Genomic DNA, 19,773 nt, shown 5'->3' on the forward strand with positions numbered 1-19,773 from the left:
CATCACTGTTCTAAAATGTTTCTTTATACTTAATGTTAGTATAAATAATAGTGGGTTATTAACGTTCAAGATCACCCACTACACGCCAGGACTGGTGCCTGTGGATATTGGTTTAACCAACATGGATATAACGTACAGCTATACACGTGAATGCAAGGCACCTAAATGAGGACGTTTTCCCCATCAAGTCTTGAACCTGAACAGCATCTTAAAATACGTGTACAAAATGTTTGTTTTTTTTTCTTCAGGAATTTGTAGTATGAAATTTTGCTTGTAGAATTTGGTTATCTCATATTCTGCTTGTATAAATTGGTTATCTAAATTAAAAAATTCCCCGGATTAGCATAATCTACCTCTAGCCCCTTATTAGGAGTTCCCAGCTGTTTCACCCAGGATTAAATGGCTACACACCCGTCAAGTAGGGTTGAAATTGACTCATTAGCCCAATTTTACATGCTGGTGGTAGATATGCTGCATGGGCGTGGCAAGGCTTGGTCCTGGGGGGGGGGGGGGGGGGGTTGAATATTAACCTAGTGGACCCTGTTGTCTACATTTTCCCAGGACACGTATGTGAATACCCTAATATTGCAGTGTAAAACATATTTTAGGCTCAACTGGGGAGGGGTTTGTTCGAACCCCACCGACTCCCTAGACTACGCCACTGTCCTGTAATAATATATTTTTCAATAATAAAAAGTTAAAGTTTGTTTTGTTCAACGACACCACTAAAGCACAGTGATTTTTAAATCATTGGCTATTGGGTGTCAAACATTCGATACTTCTGACACCGTCTTTGAAGAAACAATGAAGGTACTCTTTTTTTTTTGCTATTAGCAGCCAGGGATCTTTTATATGCACCTTCCCACAAACAGGACAGCACGTACCATGGCCTTTAAATATATACCAGTAGTTGGCACTGGTTGGGATGGAGAAAACACTTAACCAGAGAATGGGTCCACGGAAGAGATTCGATTCTACGACCAAAGCACCTCAGACGAGTGCCCTATCGACTGTGTTAAATCCCGCCCTTTTCAATATCGACAGTGTTCGATCCCGCCCTTTTCAATATCGACAGCGTTCGATCCCGCCCTTTTCAATATCGACAGTGTTCGATCCCGCCCTTTTCAATATCGACTGCGTTAGATCCCGCCCTTTTCAATATCGAGTGATTTAGATCCCGCCCTTTTCAAAATCGACTGCATTAGATCTTACCCTTTTTAATATCGACTGCGTTAGATCCCGCCCTTTTCAATATCGACTGCGTTAGATTCTGCCCTTTTCAATATCGACTGCATTAGATCTTACCCTTTTCAATATCAACTGCGTTAGATCCAGCCCTTTTCAATATCGACTGCATTAGATCTTACCCTTTTCAATATCAACTGCGTTAGATCCCGCCCTTTTAAATATCGACTGCGTTAGATCCCGCCCTTTTTAATAATGACTACAATAGACAGCGGTCAGGGCTGTTGTGAAAGGTATTTCTGCCATGCACAAATTATGCTTTAGTAATGTCAAAAATATGTTTCGTTTTATCTAATTTTCAGTCATACTCCGTCATACTCACGGACTTCACTATAAATAATTTCTGTGGCGCGCCATTATTCAGGTCGTATTGTACCAAAACAGAAAGTTACGTGTCAAGCTCGAAGTGCAACGGGAAATATTTACGGAGTAAAAGCATCTACGGCGCTGCTTGGTAATAATTTGGAAGAATGGTTACCCTAAATACGGGGTATCCTAGATACAACCTATACACAGAGATATCATATAAAAGGCATATTCAAAATAAAACAATTAAATGACTTCATAAATAGGAAAAATTGGAGCTAAATTAGTGTAAATATGGCCTCATACAGTACACAGATATGTCTATAATGGGACAAATATATATACATATGAGAATAAATGTTCATATATAAGTATTGGTAAAACATCAACTGAGGCCTATTTGCGATATAAAGCTACACATTTAGTCACAATGTGCTATAAATATAAAGTACCATGTTGCTAGTCATGGCCGCCATCTTGCCTATGATTTGTGGGTACACATGTCATTAAAGAAATAACTGCACGACTGCAAATAATGTATTGATGTAGACGGCTAAACACTTTGTTTACTTCGATGTTCATCGGTGTGACGTTCAACGTATAGTTGTATTATTACTCCACTTGTATAACTGTTATAAATGGACATCATTTACTGATGAATTCCATATCCCAATTAAAGGCTTTAATAAAAAAAAAAATATATATATATATATTCTTAAAACATTACTAAACACACACACAGTGACCATATGGAGAGATAGATTTATATGTTTGCACTACAACTTCCGGTTCCGGTGTTTCTCGGTTGTTATGGTAAACTATACTGTTTCTTGTAAGTATCAAATAAAGTAGTAAACTGCATTAATTTCTTTTATTACTAATATGTATTGTAACAAGTATGTCAAAGATAATGTCCCATTCTTGCGTGCGATCGATAGGCCGATTGTCCTTAATAGTATATCCAAATAACGATTAGACATATGCCTAAAATCACGTGTGTTGTCAATGTTCGTTGTCAAGCATGATTTTTAGATGAGATTTATAAAGTTAATAACAATTGCTATTTTAATACAATAGTTAAAATATGGATTATGGTGTTTTAAAAAGGTTTTACTAATACCTAATACCTATTATTAAAAAAATATGTGTTTAATATGTTACACCATACACTGGTGGTGAAAGTAGTCCCTTAAATAAAATGGCTGATTCTTAACAAAGGGTACCATGTTTTAAATTGGTATTACTAATTTATGGATGGTATTTTAAAGATTTCATTGCTTAGCTGTTGTTGTTGGATCTACAGAGGACTCTTGGATCACATTCAATCTGGTATTTATTGTTTGCTGGTAATTTTTGTCAATTTAATTCATTTTAATGCATGTTGTTTTTGTTATCACATTTATTTCACCCCTTTGTATCTGTGGGATACTTGTGAATACACAATCAGTGCATATATGGTTACATTTACATTTGGAATATACCCCCATTATACCCTTGGGTATCATGGCGGATCACTTTACAATGACCTTAAATTGGTTTTATTAGGAAACGTTAACATTATTCAGCACACTGAACTGAACAAAATATCCAGGCCCGTAAGAACCTGTGTGAGTGAGTGAGTGAGTGTGTGTGTGTGTGTGTGTGTGTGTGTGTGTGCGCGCGCGTGCGGGCGCGTAAGGGGGGGGGGAGGTTCGGTAGGCATGTGCTCCCATTTGAGGTCGAACATTATTTTTTCTCTACTCTATATAAATAACTATATATAAATAAATAAAACAATCTGGTCTGTGCACCACACCCACCATCCTACTAGCGGCTGTGCCTCCCCCACTCCAGATTTCTTTCCTACGGGCCTGATATGGCTGCATTTTCACACTATATTCCAATAATGTGCAAACACATTTTCTGTTTGTTTCCACCATTAGGTAAAAGCCCGAGTAATAGTATTTAAAAGTATTTGTCAAACACTTCTCAGTTCAAAACAAATTAATGATGATATATCCATTATCAACCAAAGCGAAGTTATAAACCAATAACACAGAAATACAACTAATGGATTTTTAAAAGGCAAGGACAAAGCACGAGTTAAACACTTCAGCTCCAGTGATGATATATTTCCGATTGTCATACATAAATATTGACATTGTAGCACAGCATGACTATTACACATGTCGTGTACAAATAAACTTCCATGATGCATCTGTAGCAATTATTGATTTATAAATTCAAAGGTCTGAGATGCCATACAAATGATTAGTGGTGTAACAATACATCGAACTATCGATATATTACCATAGTCAGTGTCTCGATAGCAATGCATCGATAGTTAATTCAACTATCGATAACTATCGCAATTGTTTGCCCCATCATAGCAAAGTACCTTTGCGTCCCTGCTACGTCGGTGCCCTCAGATAGTGTTTTCAACAGCCGGCCATAGTGTCACTGTATACTGATCGCAATTAAAGTCAAAACACGTGGTCAAGTTAATTTTTCTATACAAACATTGGAAACCATAAAAATTAAAAAAATTCTGCAGAAACCGAAACTATAAATACAGTCTAATAATAAGTTAATCTTTCTGTAAAAACAAGCATAACAACAACAATGTGGGTTTTTATATTATACATTTATTAATATGATTTCACTACCTTGTGACATTATTACAAATAACTAAGTACAAACACAGACATACACACAAACACAAACATACGTACAGACGCACGTACACTCACACAAACACACACACACACACACACACACACACTAGAAGCAAATAGTTTTGCGAAATATCTATTTATATTACTGCTATCACTATTGCAATACTATCACAATAGTAGTTCAACTATCGTAATAATAATAATAGACGAGTTATGAAAAACTAGCCAATCGCCAGCAACTATCAGTCGTGTGAATTTCTTACAATGAGACATTCGATATAGGTTTTACTGGGGGGGGGGGGGGGGGGGGGGGTGGGGGGGGGGGGGGGGGGGGGGGGGGGGGGGGGGCATGCACAGGGGATTGTTTCGGGGTTGAAAACCCTTCCCTGCTGGAGCAAATTTTCTTTTTTCGCAATATATTTTCTATGAGATAATACTTTTTCTTCAAAATATTTTCCGCTGGAGCATGACTCAACTTTTCTCGCCACATTCTCGACTCCATCCCCTTGATAAAATCCCTGCGTCTGGGCCCATTGGGCTATTTCTCGTTCCAGCCAGTGCACCACGACTGGTATATCAAAGTCCGTGGTATGTGCTATCTTGTCTGTGGGATGGTGCATATAAAAGATCCCTTGCTACTAATGGAAAGAATGTAGCGAGTTTCCTCTCCAACTGTCAAAATGACCATATGTTTGACATCCAGTAGTCGATGATTAATAAATCATTGTGCTCTAGTGGTGTTGTTAAACAAAACAAATTGTTTTCCTGTGCATGGATTGTCTAGTTTTAATCAATTTTAAATAAAACATTCAATAAAGAATGCAATCAAATACAAGAATATCACTTATTTTGACCGTTGTCTTTTTTTTCTTCTTTTTTTTATGTCCAACTGCTTAGTAATTATCAACTTCTTATGCAATATTATAAAACAGATACTTTCAAAGCATCGTTCATTTTAAGAACCACACGGCCTATTCGAATGGTTTCATGAAATACGTGTAATTTCGTGTTTCTAGTAATTATTGATTCACATGTTACACATACTAGCATTTCCTGCTACATATTATATTCAACAGCTACATGCATATATTACGTACTAGTATGCTAGCGAAAACGTCCCTGCGACCCAAATTAATGTACGCAAAATGTTATTTACTTGAAATCTGGACACGAACATTTTAGAAACTTGCACGTGCTATTCACGCTTTATGAACACAGCTTGCCTAAAGCTATCCATCCATCGATACGTGATCCGTGTTAGTGTCCGCGAGAAAACGTTGCGAAGCATCTACTGATCCTTGCCGAAAGTATAAAGAATTTCCGTGATTGGTAGCAATAAAGAGTATGAGTACCATACACATCAGTATGATCAGTTAGACCCGACGAATTATAGTCAGCATGTAGTGCAAGTTTGGGTTCAGCCTCTTTTGGAACGAACAGAGTTATCCCACCCCAACCTCCTCCACCCCATCACTATATGTTTACTACCACCCTCTCTCCACAAAAGGACGGATCTTGCAAAATCAGAATCGCGGAAAGATGTTTGCTTAGCACGATATTAGTTTCCCCTTTTGGGTTTTTTAAAATTATTATCGAGGACTGGTAAATGACACGCTTTTGAAAGTGGTCATTAAATGGGTATTCTTAGTGAGGCGTGTCGATTAGTGGAGGGAGTGGGATTGGGGATTGGAAGGGGTTCGGGAATGGGAGTGGCGTTTATGTTGCAAACGAACCTAGTTTCGTCAATTATTTTTTGTAGTACTATGAAATAATTATTTTGTTATGAATGAGCTGAACACATTTAAAACCTTTGTTCAGTACCATCGCGCACAGATTTATTAATCGACCGATGTCCCAACATTTGGCAATTTAGACGGTCCTACAGAGGAAATACGCTCCACCCCTCCCATTAGTAAGGAATCCAACAGCTTTTAGTGTAAATACAAGTTCTGTACCACTGCACAGGACAGCGAATGCCGTGCGTTAAGACTCATTTTGTATTAAGTACCCAAAATGTTACAATAAGTCAAAGGCGTTACGAAAGAAATGTTTTATTTAACGACGCACTCAACATATTTTATTTACGGTTATATGGCGTCAGACATATGGTCAAGGACCACAGATTTTGAGAGGAAACCCGCCGTCGCCACTACATGGGCTACTCTTCCGATTAGCAGCAAGGGATCTTTTATTTGCGCTTCCCACAGGCAGGATAGCACAAACCATGGCCTTTGTTGAACCAGTTATGGATCACTGGTCGGTGCAAGTGGTTAACACCTACTCATTGAGCCTTGCGGAGCACTCACTCGTTTGGAGTCGGCATCTGGATTAAAAATCCCATGCCTCGACTGGGATCCGAACCCAGTACCTACCAGCCTGTAGACCGATGGCTTACCACGACGCCACCGAGGCCGGTAAAATGTTTTAGAAGTCATCTTGTTAAGGCGTACTACACTAGCCAAGAATGACCAATATAGTAACCACCCAAAATACTGTACAACCCAAGAGATTTACCAAGTTAATTAACAAAAAACACCCATTTAATTTTTTATTTCTATTTCATTCATCCGAAGACTATACAACAGATGTGATATGACGTCATGTGTCGGCCAGATGTGCATCATCCGCGTTCCTACGGTCGTCGTTCCCCTGCTGAATCCAACACTGGTTTAGGCGAATGGGTTGCATAGTCATCCTCCCATCATGGCGTCCAAACTTGAAGAAATGAGGCAACATGGTTAACATCGTGTAATTTTATATAGCAACTTTTGGTGGGTTTTATAAATTCAGGACCAACCCCGTCCCACGATTTTTACGGTCGTTTCAGTGCACAAGGTTGCAATCGATGACGAATTTAATACACGATCACGTAAGTAATACCATATTTACGTAAAACATAAGCCATATATTGTCCCTCCGAAATATACATGGAGGAAAGTTTCATGACCACCCACTAAAACATTAACATTGCAAATAATCTTTAAGACCGAAAAGCGTAACTACACAAATGGTCATTGGATGACAACTTCTTCTTACCGACTGCACATGCTACCGCTTTAAATGTTGTGGTGCATCGGCTGGAACGAGAAAACGCGCCCATCTTTTCCTGAATTTTACGACAATACCAAAATGTATCCCGACCAGTTATGTGTAGGTAGGTTCAATTGTCCAGTTTCAAAACCTGTGTAGGGCTACTGTACAGCATGAAATGGGTTACATGTTTTGTCGTGTAACAGTTTAGCAAAAGAACAAATTTTTTAAGCAGTGAAAAGATTAACCGTTAATGCCAGCCATGTGAAATCATTCAAATTGGGCGTTATTTTCAAGTCATTTTAGCGATCTCCTTCAGCTCACCGGCGTGTTCGAAACCCTGATATATGAGCACGTAAAGCTAGGTCTGATAAAGTTACAATCCATATGAAATATTGTAATTTTACAACAGCATATTTTATAATCCTGAACTGTTAAAGCTACCATTAACGTGTCCGATCACCTTGGACATTGTAGGCCTAAGTTGAAAGAGGGAAGGTACAACGTCGGTTCTGGAATAGTGATACACGGTAAAGCATGCTCAAGAATGTGGACGTTCTGAATATGCTAGTGGTTCTCTCGCTCCCTGGAACCAACACCACGACTGGATGCTGTATTAACGATGACAACTGGGTGTAATTATTTCAGTCACTATGCCGAGCATTTAGATTTCCAACAATGAAAAAATAGTCCCGACACGACTTCATGAATTCCTGCCCACACTGACGCTACCACCGCCACCATCACGGTCACGTTCAGTACACTAGGCGACATTTTCATTTTTTATGAAAAACTTACTAGACAAAATGCGCAAAATGCTCAATTCAAAGTGCAATTTCAGTTTGCAAGTTGTGATTTCTCAATTTAATCACAGTAACCAAATTGCTAACTATACCGTAACGAAATTGCTAAAATATTTACCTATTATTAAATTGTTCCCTCCATTAGGTCCGTCAATACATTTAACAAAAGTGAACATTAGAAAACGTTTTGAAACCACCCACCAACTATAGTCATTCTTCCGAGTCCCTCATCTTCAGACTTGGCCAATCCTCTGCGGACGATTCATATCCTCTTCGGTGTTTGTGATGACAATACTCGGGGTACCATCTGCACAGCTGCCGCCAGCTAAAACAAAATAACGTATACAACAATGAGCGTTCATTCTTATTTTGCAATATAACTTACATATAAATACCTACTATAAAACGCCAAGTATTAATTTAGAAACTTTATGCCCCATTTGATACAACCCAAACCGAAAATATACCCCACACTTTTAATGCACAAGGCTAGAAGACATTCGTGGTATTAGAAAAAACCTGCATACATTGCCCAGGCTCCATAATTCAAGTTTATATTGTATACACTGAACAAAAAGAAACTTCCCGATTTGTACATATAGTATTTGTTGTGTTAAAGAATTCATTGTGTAATGAAATTATATAGGTAGTATTAGCCTTGAGCTGTATTATCAGGATTCATGAATTTTATCGATTATTTTTGCACTGATAATCGTCGACAACGTGAAATTCAATTTGCACGTGCATGCATGGTTCGACATGTTCCCGTGTAGTATTCGGTCAATTTGTTTTACTTGTCTTACTGATATTGTCGTCAAGTGAACGAAAATGCTTCAGATATTTTTTTTAAATTAATGTTTTTTACATTGTAGCATTTTTAGTATGTCAAGAATACCCAATAATTTACGCGAACGGGCGATTGGCATGCTTGATGCTGGCATGTCGACAGAAGACGTTGCAAGGCATGTTGGGAGTTCTAGTCGAGCGATACGAAATCTTCGCGTATAATTTCGAACGACAGGAAGCACCAACGACTTGCCACGTCGTGGACGTCCGCGTGTTACAACGCGTGGTCAAGACCGCTATATCATGAACACGCATTTGCGCAATCGATTCCAAACTGCCACTGATACTGCTGCTAACACACCTGGGCTTGATAATAACCGAATCAGTGGGCAAACTGTTCGTAATCGTCTGCGGGAGAACGGTTTACATGCACGACGTCCTTACGTCGGATGCGTTTTAACGCAACGTCATCGTCTAAATTATCTTAATTGGGCACGTGTACACACTCGTTGGATACGGCGACGCTGGAATACCGCTCTTTTTTCGGATGAATCCCAGATTTTCTTTACAACGTGGTGATGGTAGGGTGCGCGTCTACCGTAGGAGAAATGAACGCTATGCTGAATGTTGTGTTCTTGAACGAGATCGTTTCGGGGGTGGGGGTTGTGTCATGGGCAGCCATTCTTGCTCATCACGTCATTCCTCTGTTCCATAACAACGCCAACATCTCGATTTTTCAGCACGATAATGCCACCTCTCATACAACTAGAGACACTGTAAATTTTCTTAGGACAAATAATATTGATTTCATTGATGACTGGCCCGCTAAAAGTCCTGATCTCAACCCCATCGAGCATGTCTGGGATAGTCTGGACAGACGATTGAGGCGTCGTCCCAACCCACCCGCTAACGTCAACGAACTTCGTCAAGCGCTCATTCAGGAATGGAACAATATTCCACAGGCAGAAATCAACACTTTAGTCAATTCAAGTAATTTATGTTGTTTTACAAGTTAGGTGATAAATGCGAAACGCCTTGTTGTAAATGACTGCCTTTGTTTACACTGTGCATACAGGAGTTGGTCGGAGCTGACATCACTTCGCCCCAAGCTATAATTCCGGAAGCACCGACAACAAAAGAAATGGCTGTCCCCAGTTAGCAGGAATAATCACGGTTTTTTATTAACTCTAAAATTACGCGTTTTTCATTTCTTAAGCTGCATCCTAACCGGACGATTTTTTTTAGAAACCATTGATTTCAATTGCTGCATCCTAACCGCACGCGTACGGCGCGACAGACTGGTGTAGTCGAGCGCGCGACACAATACCGATAGGAATTGTTTCTATTTTTCGTCGTGCGACACGAGCGACAAACATATATTAACTAATCAAACAACTTTTGCTTGGCGGTTTCATCTGTTGATAACAATTTTAAAAAGAAGACTGTCGTTATGGTCGCGTCTGGTTAGGATAGAAATATTGTCGCGTCGTTCGTGTCGTTCGCATCGCTCGCGTCGCACGCGTCCGGTTAGGATACAGCTTTAAGCTGTATCCTAACTGGCCCCAAGCGATGCGAGCGATTATTTAGAAAGCATTGATTTCAATTGCCGTGCGATGCGACACATTTATCCGTCGTTCCGTACGCGTGCGGTTAGGATACGGCGATTCAAATCAATGATTTCTAAAATAATCGCTCGCATCGCTCGCGAGTATATACTTGCGGCCAGTTAGGACACAGCTTTAAAGTGTCTGTATGTGTTATTGGTCCGGGTATACATCTTTCCAACACATAAGGCTCTTATTTGAGTTTACTCTCCCTTTAAATCCGCGTTGTATTTACCCCTGCTCCCAACTTACGACGGGTTATACCGTGACGAAAATCGAGTTGTAGGAGCGCTCAGACTAGCAAATGGACAGTCGTAGAAGTCTGAGATTAGAAAGTTGGCCAACTTTGTGCTGGCAGTTGGTAGTCTGGACCTGCATTATAAACTATCACCTCCTTTAATTATCTGCTACGAATCCAGTTAAAATTTTAAGGAAATCGTATGATGTGAAAATGATGCTTTCTGCCATGACTGATATATTATGGTGTCTGTTTTAACGAGATCTAGAGAAACGCATAAAGGGTCCATGCATACCACCAAATCAAATCCCATAGACGACAATAGTAGCATGTGGCTAAAACTCCTACATGCAGTGTATCATTCGACATATACACCATGCATATAAATACTACCACCCCTCACCCTTAAAGTAAATCAGAAAAAAACAGGGGTTAAGCTGCTCATTTCAGAGATAACGTGTATCGTCTTTGACTAACCTAGTTAGGCATAAAAATTGTCATGCTATTTTTTAGTAGGATCCTGCACATGTCTTCAAGCACAATGGTAGCTGGTAAAGGAATTTACTATCCGGATGGACCAACATTTTATCACATCAAACACTGTCACATTTATCACCAATGGCAGAACTTGTGATATTAACTGCACTATCAAAAGTTAGGTACACCTCGAACTTTGACCCAGCCGGATGTTATTTGGTTTAGTACTACCAAAAGAGAATGTATCATTGCAGCATTTGCCAAGATTATTAGTTAGTTTTTCTACTAAATTTTTTAAATTATTACGATCGACATTCGCATAAACATTTACAACCAAATAATTTCATTTATTAGTATTTTAACAATACATGCATGTATTTCTAAAATCTATGAGGGTGGCCTACAGGTTAAACCCGTGACGTCACAGTTAACGCATAGCCTGGACCATATCTATAATATAAATATTATCCCAACAGCTTCCGATCGTTCTGGTCGCTTCTCCTCGGTTGGTCTGCACTGCCGACCGCCATCTTTGAACTTGGTTGAAGCTCTATCTCTTGTAGGGATCTTTCCGCATCGGTGTCCAGTCGACTGCCGCACACACATCGCGATGCGTTCAAACCTAAAATCAGTTACCATTTTCACTGTGGGTGCTGACATGTTTATTGTTTACGCCGAGTGGAAACACATTACATTTTCAATATTATACACTGAATTATGCTAATAATATTTATATCGGATAGACTAATGTATAATTATTTATGACAAATGAATGTAAAACTAGCAAAATATGAAACTGGCAACTGTGATAATGTACCTTTAAAGTCACTGAGAGTATAACTGTGGTATGATCAAGGCATAGATTGCCTTAAATCGTATGTAATTGTTTTCCCACATCACACAGTATAACTGTGGTATGATCAAGGCATAGATTGCCTTAAATCGTATGTAATTGTTTTCCCACATCCTTTTTGCCTTGTTTATAATCTATAAACAGTATATTCCACTGAAAATGCCGTTTCCGACCACTGTGAACGAAATACACACGTTTTAAGGATTGAGATAAAAAATATATTAAATTATTAAAATGATACACTGTCACTTTAATAGAATCTTTGTAGGTTATTACAGCCAGTGTCAAAAGTGACGGTGTAAATCACAAACACGTGCAGTTCTTGTTAATCGCACGTCATCAACACGTGACTCCATGAATCATCATGCCAGATCAGGTCATTGCTGCATTGTAGTTTACGTAAATCCAGTAAACCTTTGTTTTGTTTAACGACACCACTAGAAAACATTGATTAATTAATAATTGGCTATTGAATATTAAACGTTTGTTTATGACTCGTAGTCATTAGAGGAAGCCCGCTACATTTGTTTCCGTTAGCAGCAAGGGATCTTTTATATGCACTTTCCCACAAACAGGAGAGCACATACCACGGCCTTTGACCAGTTGTGGTGCACTTGTTGGAACGAGAGAAAAAAATCCAATAAGTTGAATGGATCCATCGAGGTGGTTCGATCCACGAAGATAAGTCTAAATGACGGAGGTTGAACAGGATCATCACTCCCACTCCAGCCGTCGATATGAGGTGGTACAGGATCATCATTCCCACTACAGCCGTCCATAGGAGGTTGAACAGCGTCATCATTCCCACTACAGCCGTCCATAGGAGGTTGAACAGCAGCATCATTCCCACTCCAGCCGTCGATAGGAGGTTGAACAGCAGCATCATTCCTACTCCAGCCGTCGATGGGAGGTTGAACAGCGTCATCATTCGCACTACAGCCGTCGATATGAGGTGGTACAGCAGCATCATTCCCACTCCAGCCGTCGATAGGAAGTGGAACAGCAGCATCATTCCCACTCCAGCCGTCGATATGAGGTGGTACAGGATCATCATTCCCACTACAGCCGTCCATAGGAGGTTGAACAACAGCATCATTCCCACTCCAGCCGTCCATAGGAGGTTGAACAGCAGCATCATTCCCACTCCAGCCGTCGATATGAGGTGGAACAGGATCATCATTCCCACTCCAGCCGTCGATATGAGATGGTACAGCAGCATCATTCCCACTCCAGCCGTCGATAGGAGGTGGAACAGCGTCATCATTCCCACTCCAGCCGTCGATAGGAGGTGGAACAGCATCATCATTCCCACTACAGCCGTCCATAGGAAGTGGAACAGCGTCATCATTCCCACTCCAGTCGTTGATAGCAGAAGATGTCTCGCACGCTTCATTTAGCTGTTGAGAAATGAAGTTTGTTTTGTTTAACGACACCACTGGAGCAAATTGATTAATTAATCATCGGCTATTGGATGTCAAACATTTGGTGATGTTTACACGTAGTCATCAGAGGAAACCCGCTAAACTTTTCCTAATGCAGCAAGGGATCTTTTATATGCACAATCCCACAAACACAATAGCACATACCACGGCCTTTGATATACCAGTCGTGGTGCGCTGGCTTGAACGAGAAATATAGCCGTTAAGAAGCTCGATGTCTTAACCTGCACTGTTGATCACACACACACACACACACACACCCCACCCCTGGAGGCGATGACCCTGTTGTTCGGAGATATAACAGAATTATGGGTATCTTACGCCGAGGATAGGGCCTACGTCATTTGGTGTACGGGGCCCAACCCAAACCAGCGGCCAAGGAATAGGAGGCAACGGAGGAAGAGAGACAGAGACAGGAGCGGCACAGAGGGGACCCAAACCATAACGCACAAAAAATTATATAAAAATTTACCGCCGCTTCTTTCGCCTCGTTTATCTCGGCTACAACAACCGGTCTTCAGTGCTCCTTTAGCGCTAAAGTCGTAAGCGAGATTCCCGCCTTCCCCTTTCCCACCCATTTCCTGTCTTGTCTGGAATGAGCGCTTTACCGACTTAGCTAGAACCGACTTAGCTAGAACCGCCCTTTTGTGGAGGAACGGTGGTAGTAAAAATATAGTGATGGAGGGGGGAAGGGGGTGGGGGTGACTGTCTGGAATGAGCGCTTTATCGACTTTATCGACTTTATCGGGATGACCGTTTGTAATGTTTGTACAGTTAAAAAAAATAAAGTGGTTAAAATGACTGATAGGCAAACACCTATATTAAAGCATCTTTAGTATTGTAATTACTTCCTGCCCCCTTCCCCGGCTGGAGTGTACGTAGGTCTAATAGAAATGTCCACTGACGTGTGATATGTCCGTCGTAGGATCGATCGCCCCCTCTATATCAAGGCTCTAAAGACTAACCCTTGCGCTAACATTAAAACTAATCTTAATCATTGAAAGGGGGTACGGGTCGAACTCGTGCCTTATTCTGATTAAACAAACCAAATCTTGAAAAAATAGGAATTAATCTAGTCTATATTGAATTGATTGGTTTAGTTTTCGTTTATTTTAAAAAAAAATTCACAATCGGAATTACTAGTAGCCTTCGCATATTGTATTTTACAGATATACTCTTGCGAAAATCGTGGGCCACAACTTTATTCGAGGAATGTCACACAGGAATAAAATTAAAAAAGCCAGATACCTCTCGGATTTTAAGCTATAAGATATGGAGGGGAGGGGAGAATTGTATATTTGGCAGACAGTTTAGCAATTGGGCAACTGCTTAAAATAACTTACAAGTTTAAAAAAAAAAAATATCGCACTTTGATTTAATTGAGCATCTGTCGGTGTAAGTAATGAAATGAGGCTGTCACGTCGAAAATCTAAATTGTCGGTAGCGCGTCTTGGGCACATGTAAAACGTCGCCTAATACACTGAACGTGACAGTTTGGTTTTGCTGTTTTACGACAAACCATCTTAAAGTCGCACGCCCTAGTTTCAGCCCGCGAAAATTAATTGTAATTTTGGTTAATCTACAAAACTGTAACACACTTAGATCACGTGTTTATAAAATAGAGTGAAAAACCAGGTTTTATATCGATAAATACCATGGGAATCCCCGTGATCCAATTACTTGAAATAATTTTGAAAGTTAGTATTCTGATGTCACCGGTAGATGTCGCTCGAAGCACAGACATGCCTATGTTACGACAAATTTCCCAGAGTGCACACAGACTTGGGATACGTTCGTTTCACCTCTCTGAATTTATAAAACTACCAAAAGTGGCTATACAAATGTTAACTATACTTCTCCTGATATTTCTTCAGGTCTGGAGGCCATGATGGATGCCTATGCAACCCATTCGCCTAAACCAGTGTTGGATTCAACAGGGGAACGATGATGATCGTGGAAACGTATATATGATGCACATCTGGCCGACACGTGACGTCATATCACGTCTGTTTTACAGTCTTCAGATTAATTTTAAAAAACTAATTAAAAAAAATATCCTTTTTGTGACCATGCAGAATACCTTTGTAAATTTCTTGTGTTTTACAGTGTTTTGGTAAACGATTGTTACCATTTGGTCATGCTTGGCTGTGTAGTATGCCTTCGTCACAATGACAGTTGAGTAACCATGCTCAAAATTCTTTGTCAAGTTTTCCCGACAGCTACTGGCATAAAATCAGAATTATTGTCGTAGGCGTATTAATCAGCTTCTATGAATATATTGCCGAATACACATTGCTACATCCACATGGCTTGCTGCTTTTTGAATTGCAGCAAGTCTTTTTCAATGATAATGGTACATGCATAGCTTTATATATATATATATATATATATATATATATATATATATATATATATATATATATATATACACACACACACACACACACATATACACACACACACACACGCCGTTGAGCACTGGGCAGACCGAGAACATTCAATAGGATTTCCAAATCAGGAATGTAGCTTCATCTTTTCTTACAGGATCCTCACCAACCCAGAGTTCAACGTACATCCAATGTTGAATTCGTGAAATATTAACACCGTGACATATTGTAACATTTTAGGCATGCATTGCAGAATGGTACCCCATTTTTATTGCAGAATGGGTACTATTATATTTTGTATTGGTGATTTTATTGCCCATTTTGTCAGTTTGTTACAAAATGACTTGACGGTCCCAAAATATCATTCAGACTGTCTAGAGCAGAGGTACAGAACTTTGTTTACACTGAAGCCCTTGGATTCCTTGCTACTAATGGGGTGTTGAGAGGAGATGGCGAGTCTTTCCTCTAGGACTGTCGAAATTGCCAAATGTTTCACATCGGTCTATGATTGATAAATCTGTGCTCTAGTGGTGTCGTTAAAACTTCACAGCGAGTTGAACAACTGTGTAATAGGAATATGCAATCGAGTTGTTTAACGACGCTACTAGAGCAATGGATGTCAAATAATTGATAACTGGCATATGGCCTCAGATTACAGTTATCTTCCCATTTGGTTGTCCAAAATCAGGAAGTTTGACCGCGCAAGTAGTCTGCTGTTTGACTGTGATTATTTCATGGCAGACAGCTATGAAGTGGCAACTGTTTGACTGAAGTGACAGGGGATAGCATTTAGTTTGTAAACATGTGTAACTTGTTGACATTGAAGACTTGTTTGTGGTAATTCCGGCCCATGCAAAAGTAGTGCTTTTTGTGTAAAATGGGTGTACTCCGGCCTGGTTTAGAGGGTGTGTCTGTTTAAACCAATATGCTGGGAGAAAGAGCTGGACAACAGGGGTTGTCCTTTTCAGGGTATGTGTCCCCCATACAGGCAAAGGTACATACAAAACTTCACGGGCCTTCTGATATTAATAAAAATGTTATAGCCACTAAGGCCATATAGAAACATATAGCGAAATTAATTGTGGTCTGAGGCCATATGGTCTTTGAAAGCGGGGCGGGATTTAGTTCAGTCGGTCGAGTGCTTGCGTCGCAGGATCGAACCATCTCAGTGGATCCATTCAGCTGAATGGGTTTTTCTTGTTCCAGCGAATGCACCACAACTGTACAAAGGCCGTGGTATGTGCTTTACAGTCTGTGGAAAAGTGCATATAAAAGATCCCTTGCTGCATTAGGGGAAATGTAGCGGGTTTCCTCTGATGACTAACTAACAGTCATTACCACATGTTTGACACCCAATAGCCGATGATTGATTAACCGAAGTGGTGTCGTTAAAAAAAACGAGCTTTATTATTGAAAGGAAAGCCGCTATATTTTTTCCATTAGTAGAAAGAAATTTTATATGCACCATCTCACAAGATAGCAAATTCCACGGCCTTTGTTCACAGGATGTATACGATGGTGAATATATTTCTTTATGCACATATAACAATGTAAATTCATATCCTATTACATTACTGATTTTTTTTTTTAATGCGTCAATGGTTTTGTTCCGATTTGACGCAGGACGCAGAATATCAAAGACCTTGGTATGTGCTGTTCTCTATGGGAACGTGCATATAAAAGATTCCTTGCTGCTAATAGAAAATAAAGCGGGTTTCTTCCGATTGTTAGATTTACCAGATATCTGACGTCCAACAGCCGATGATAAATTAATCGGTGTTCTAGTGGTGTCGTTAAACAATATAAAGTTTTTAAACGTGTTCACCTCAATCGTAACTAAGTAATTATTTCATCCCCACCTGATGCTTGGTCGGAATAGGATCGATTACCGTTGGTGGGTCCGTGTGGTTCTTAACCATATGTGTGGGTGGGACGTAGCCCAGTGGTAAAGCGCTCGCCTGACGCGCGGGCAGTCTGCGATCGACCCGTATCACTCGGCCCATTGGGATATTTTTCGTTCCAGCCAGTGTACCACGACTGGTATATCAAAGGCCATTGTATGTGCTATCTTGTCGAGGATGGTGCATATAAACTATGCCTTGCTACTAATGGGGAAAATGTAGCGGTTTCCTAAGATAACACGTCAAATTACCAAACGTTTGACATTAAATAGCTGATGATTAATAAGTAAACATCCTCTAGTAGTATCGTTAAACAAACAAAAACCCTAACTGTACTTGAAAATCAAAGCTTTAGTTCATATTACAACTTCAGCTTATAACTTGAATACCAAAAAAAAGAGTAAAGTTTGTTTTATTTAACGACGCCACTAGAGCACATTGATTTTTTTTATCTTATCATCGGCTATTGGACGTCAAACATATGGTCATTCTGACAGTGGCTTTTTTTTAGAGGAAACCCGCTGTCACCACGTAGGCTATTCTTTTACGACAGGCAGCAAGGGATCTTTTATTTGCGCTTCCCACAGGCAGGGTAGCACAAACCATGGCCTTTGCTGAACCAGTTATGGATCACTGGTCGGTGCAAGTGGTTTACACCCACTGAACCTTGCGGAGCACTCACTCAGGGTTTGGAGTCGGTATCCCGAATGGGATCCCCATGCCTCGACTGGGATCCGAACCCAGTACCTACCAGCCTGTAGATCGATGGCCTAACCACGACGCCACCGAGGCCGGTCAACTTGAATACCAGATTTCATCCCACTTTCGCAGTTACAAACGTATTAAAAAAAAACAAAAAAAAAAAAAAAAATTCCCCTGCGCGTGCTGTAACCTCACCGTGGTGCAGGGGTGTAACATTCTCTTTGAGAATGGCCAATACAGCACAATTGATACAATTGAAATTTTAAGTAAAAGTCAGTATCTATCTGTGATATTTGTATTTTTGCACAGTTCTTTACACTGTTTTTTATTTAAATCTCGAATTTTTATATTGTTGTTGATCATCACTTTATTTGTTTGCATTACCATAGTTTGACACCCAATAGCCGATGTATTTTTCGTGCTGGGGTGTCGTTAAACATTCATTCATTTCATTCCTATAAAAAAATTTTAATAATAATACATTCTTAATTTGTTAATCAATGGGACGGTTCTTTTACTTGGTCTTTTTACTTATACACGTACATAAAAAGTATCCCTGCCGCATAAGTGTCGGCAGCGGGTTTCTCCTCTTAACTCCTAAGAATCGCATTATCGTGTTTCAACAACGATAAACTATGCTGACATTTTAAAATATGTATTAAACGTCAGTTAAAAAAACACAAACATTTTCTATCCCTTTCTTATTCATTGTTATGACATTCCAACTCTTTTCAACTGAAAACTATTACAGGTGTAATCTGGAATTTTGTTTGAATGGAGAATTATGGGTGTGTTTTTTGTTGTCAGTTGGTGGTTGTCTTTGTTTTAATCAAGTACTGCAAAAAAGATCTACAATTGTCAAAACAGGGTTCGTTCGCACCCCCACCCCTGAATCCCTTGCAATCCCCCTCCCCTGCACTAATCGATGCTCCTGACTACTAAGTATACCCATTTTTGACAACTTTCAAAGTGTGTCATTTACCATTTACTCAATAAAAAAATAAAAAACAAAGCAAACGGGAAACGAATATCATGCTAAGCAAATATCTGTCCGCGATTGGGATTTTGTACATTTTCCACATTTTCCGTTTGATTAAACAAGTTGCAATAAAGCCGCCTGTAAACAGCGGGTTATTCTTTGAACAATGTCCACGCAGGCTTCCAGTTCGTAAGAACAGGGACCGCAAAAAACAAATAACAGTCCGACCTCGCGTCACCTCGACAAAATCCGCCATCTCCGATTGTATTTACAGCCGTAGAGTTTACCTGCTTCTTTCAACACGCATGCACATAAGGAGGTGTGGGGGAAGGACTTATCAAGCAACCCCACAGAAAGCGCGATTTGCCC

General features: G+C 39.9%; 1 protein-coding gene across 1 annotated transcript; it reads right to left on the reverse strand.

Annotated features, from left to right (window-relative positions):
• Positions 1-11,607: 11,607 nt before the first annotated feature.
• LOC121389313 (inverted formin-2-like) lies at positions 11,608-13,321 on the reverse strand. Its single transcript, XM_041520909.1, has 2 exons — positions 12,721-13,321; positions 11,608-11,765 (listed from the first exon to the last, which is right to left on the reverse strand). Exons 1-2 carry the CDS (start codon positions 13,319-13,321, stop codon positions 11,608-11,610), a joined length of 759 nt encoding a protein of 252 aa, XP_041376843.1.
• Positions 13,322-19,773: the final 6,452 nt, after the last annotated feature.

The sequence above is a fragment of the Gigantopelta aegis genome, chromosome 14, assembly GCF_016097555.1.
Source record: "Gigantopelta aegis isolate Gae_Host chromosome 14, Gae_host_genome, whole genome shotgun sequence".
Lineage (NCBI taxonomy): Eukaryota > Metazoa > Mollusca > Gastropoda > Neomphalida > Peltospiridae > Gigantopelta > Gigantopelta aegis.

Coding starts and splice junctions, on each gene's coding strand:
- LOC121389313 (XM_041520909.1), bottom strand. CDS start 13,321: ATGGACGGCTGTAGTGGGAATGATGATGCTGTTCCACCTCCTATCGAC. Junction 11,766..12,720: donor ACCTCATATCGACGGCTGGA/GTGGGAGTGATG, acceptor AACTGATTTTAG/GTTTGAACGCATCGCGATGT.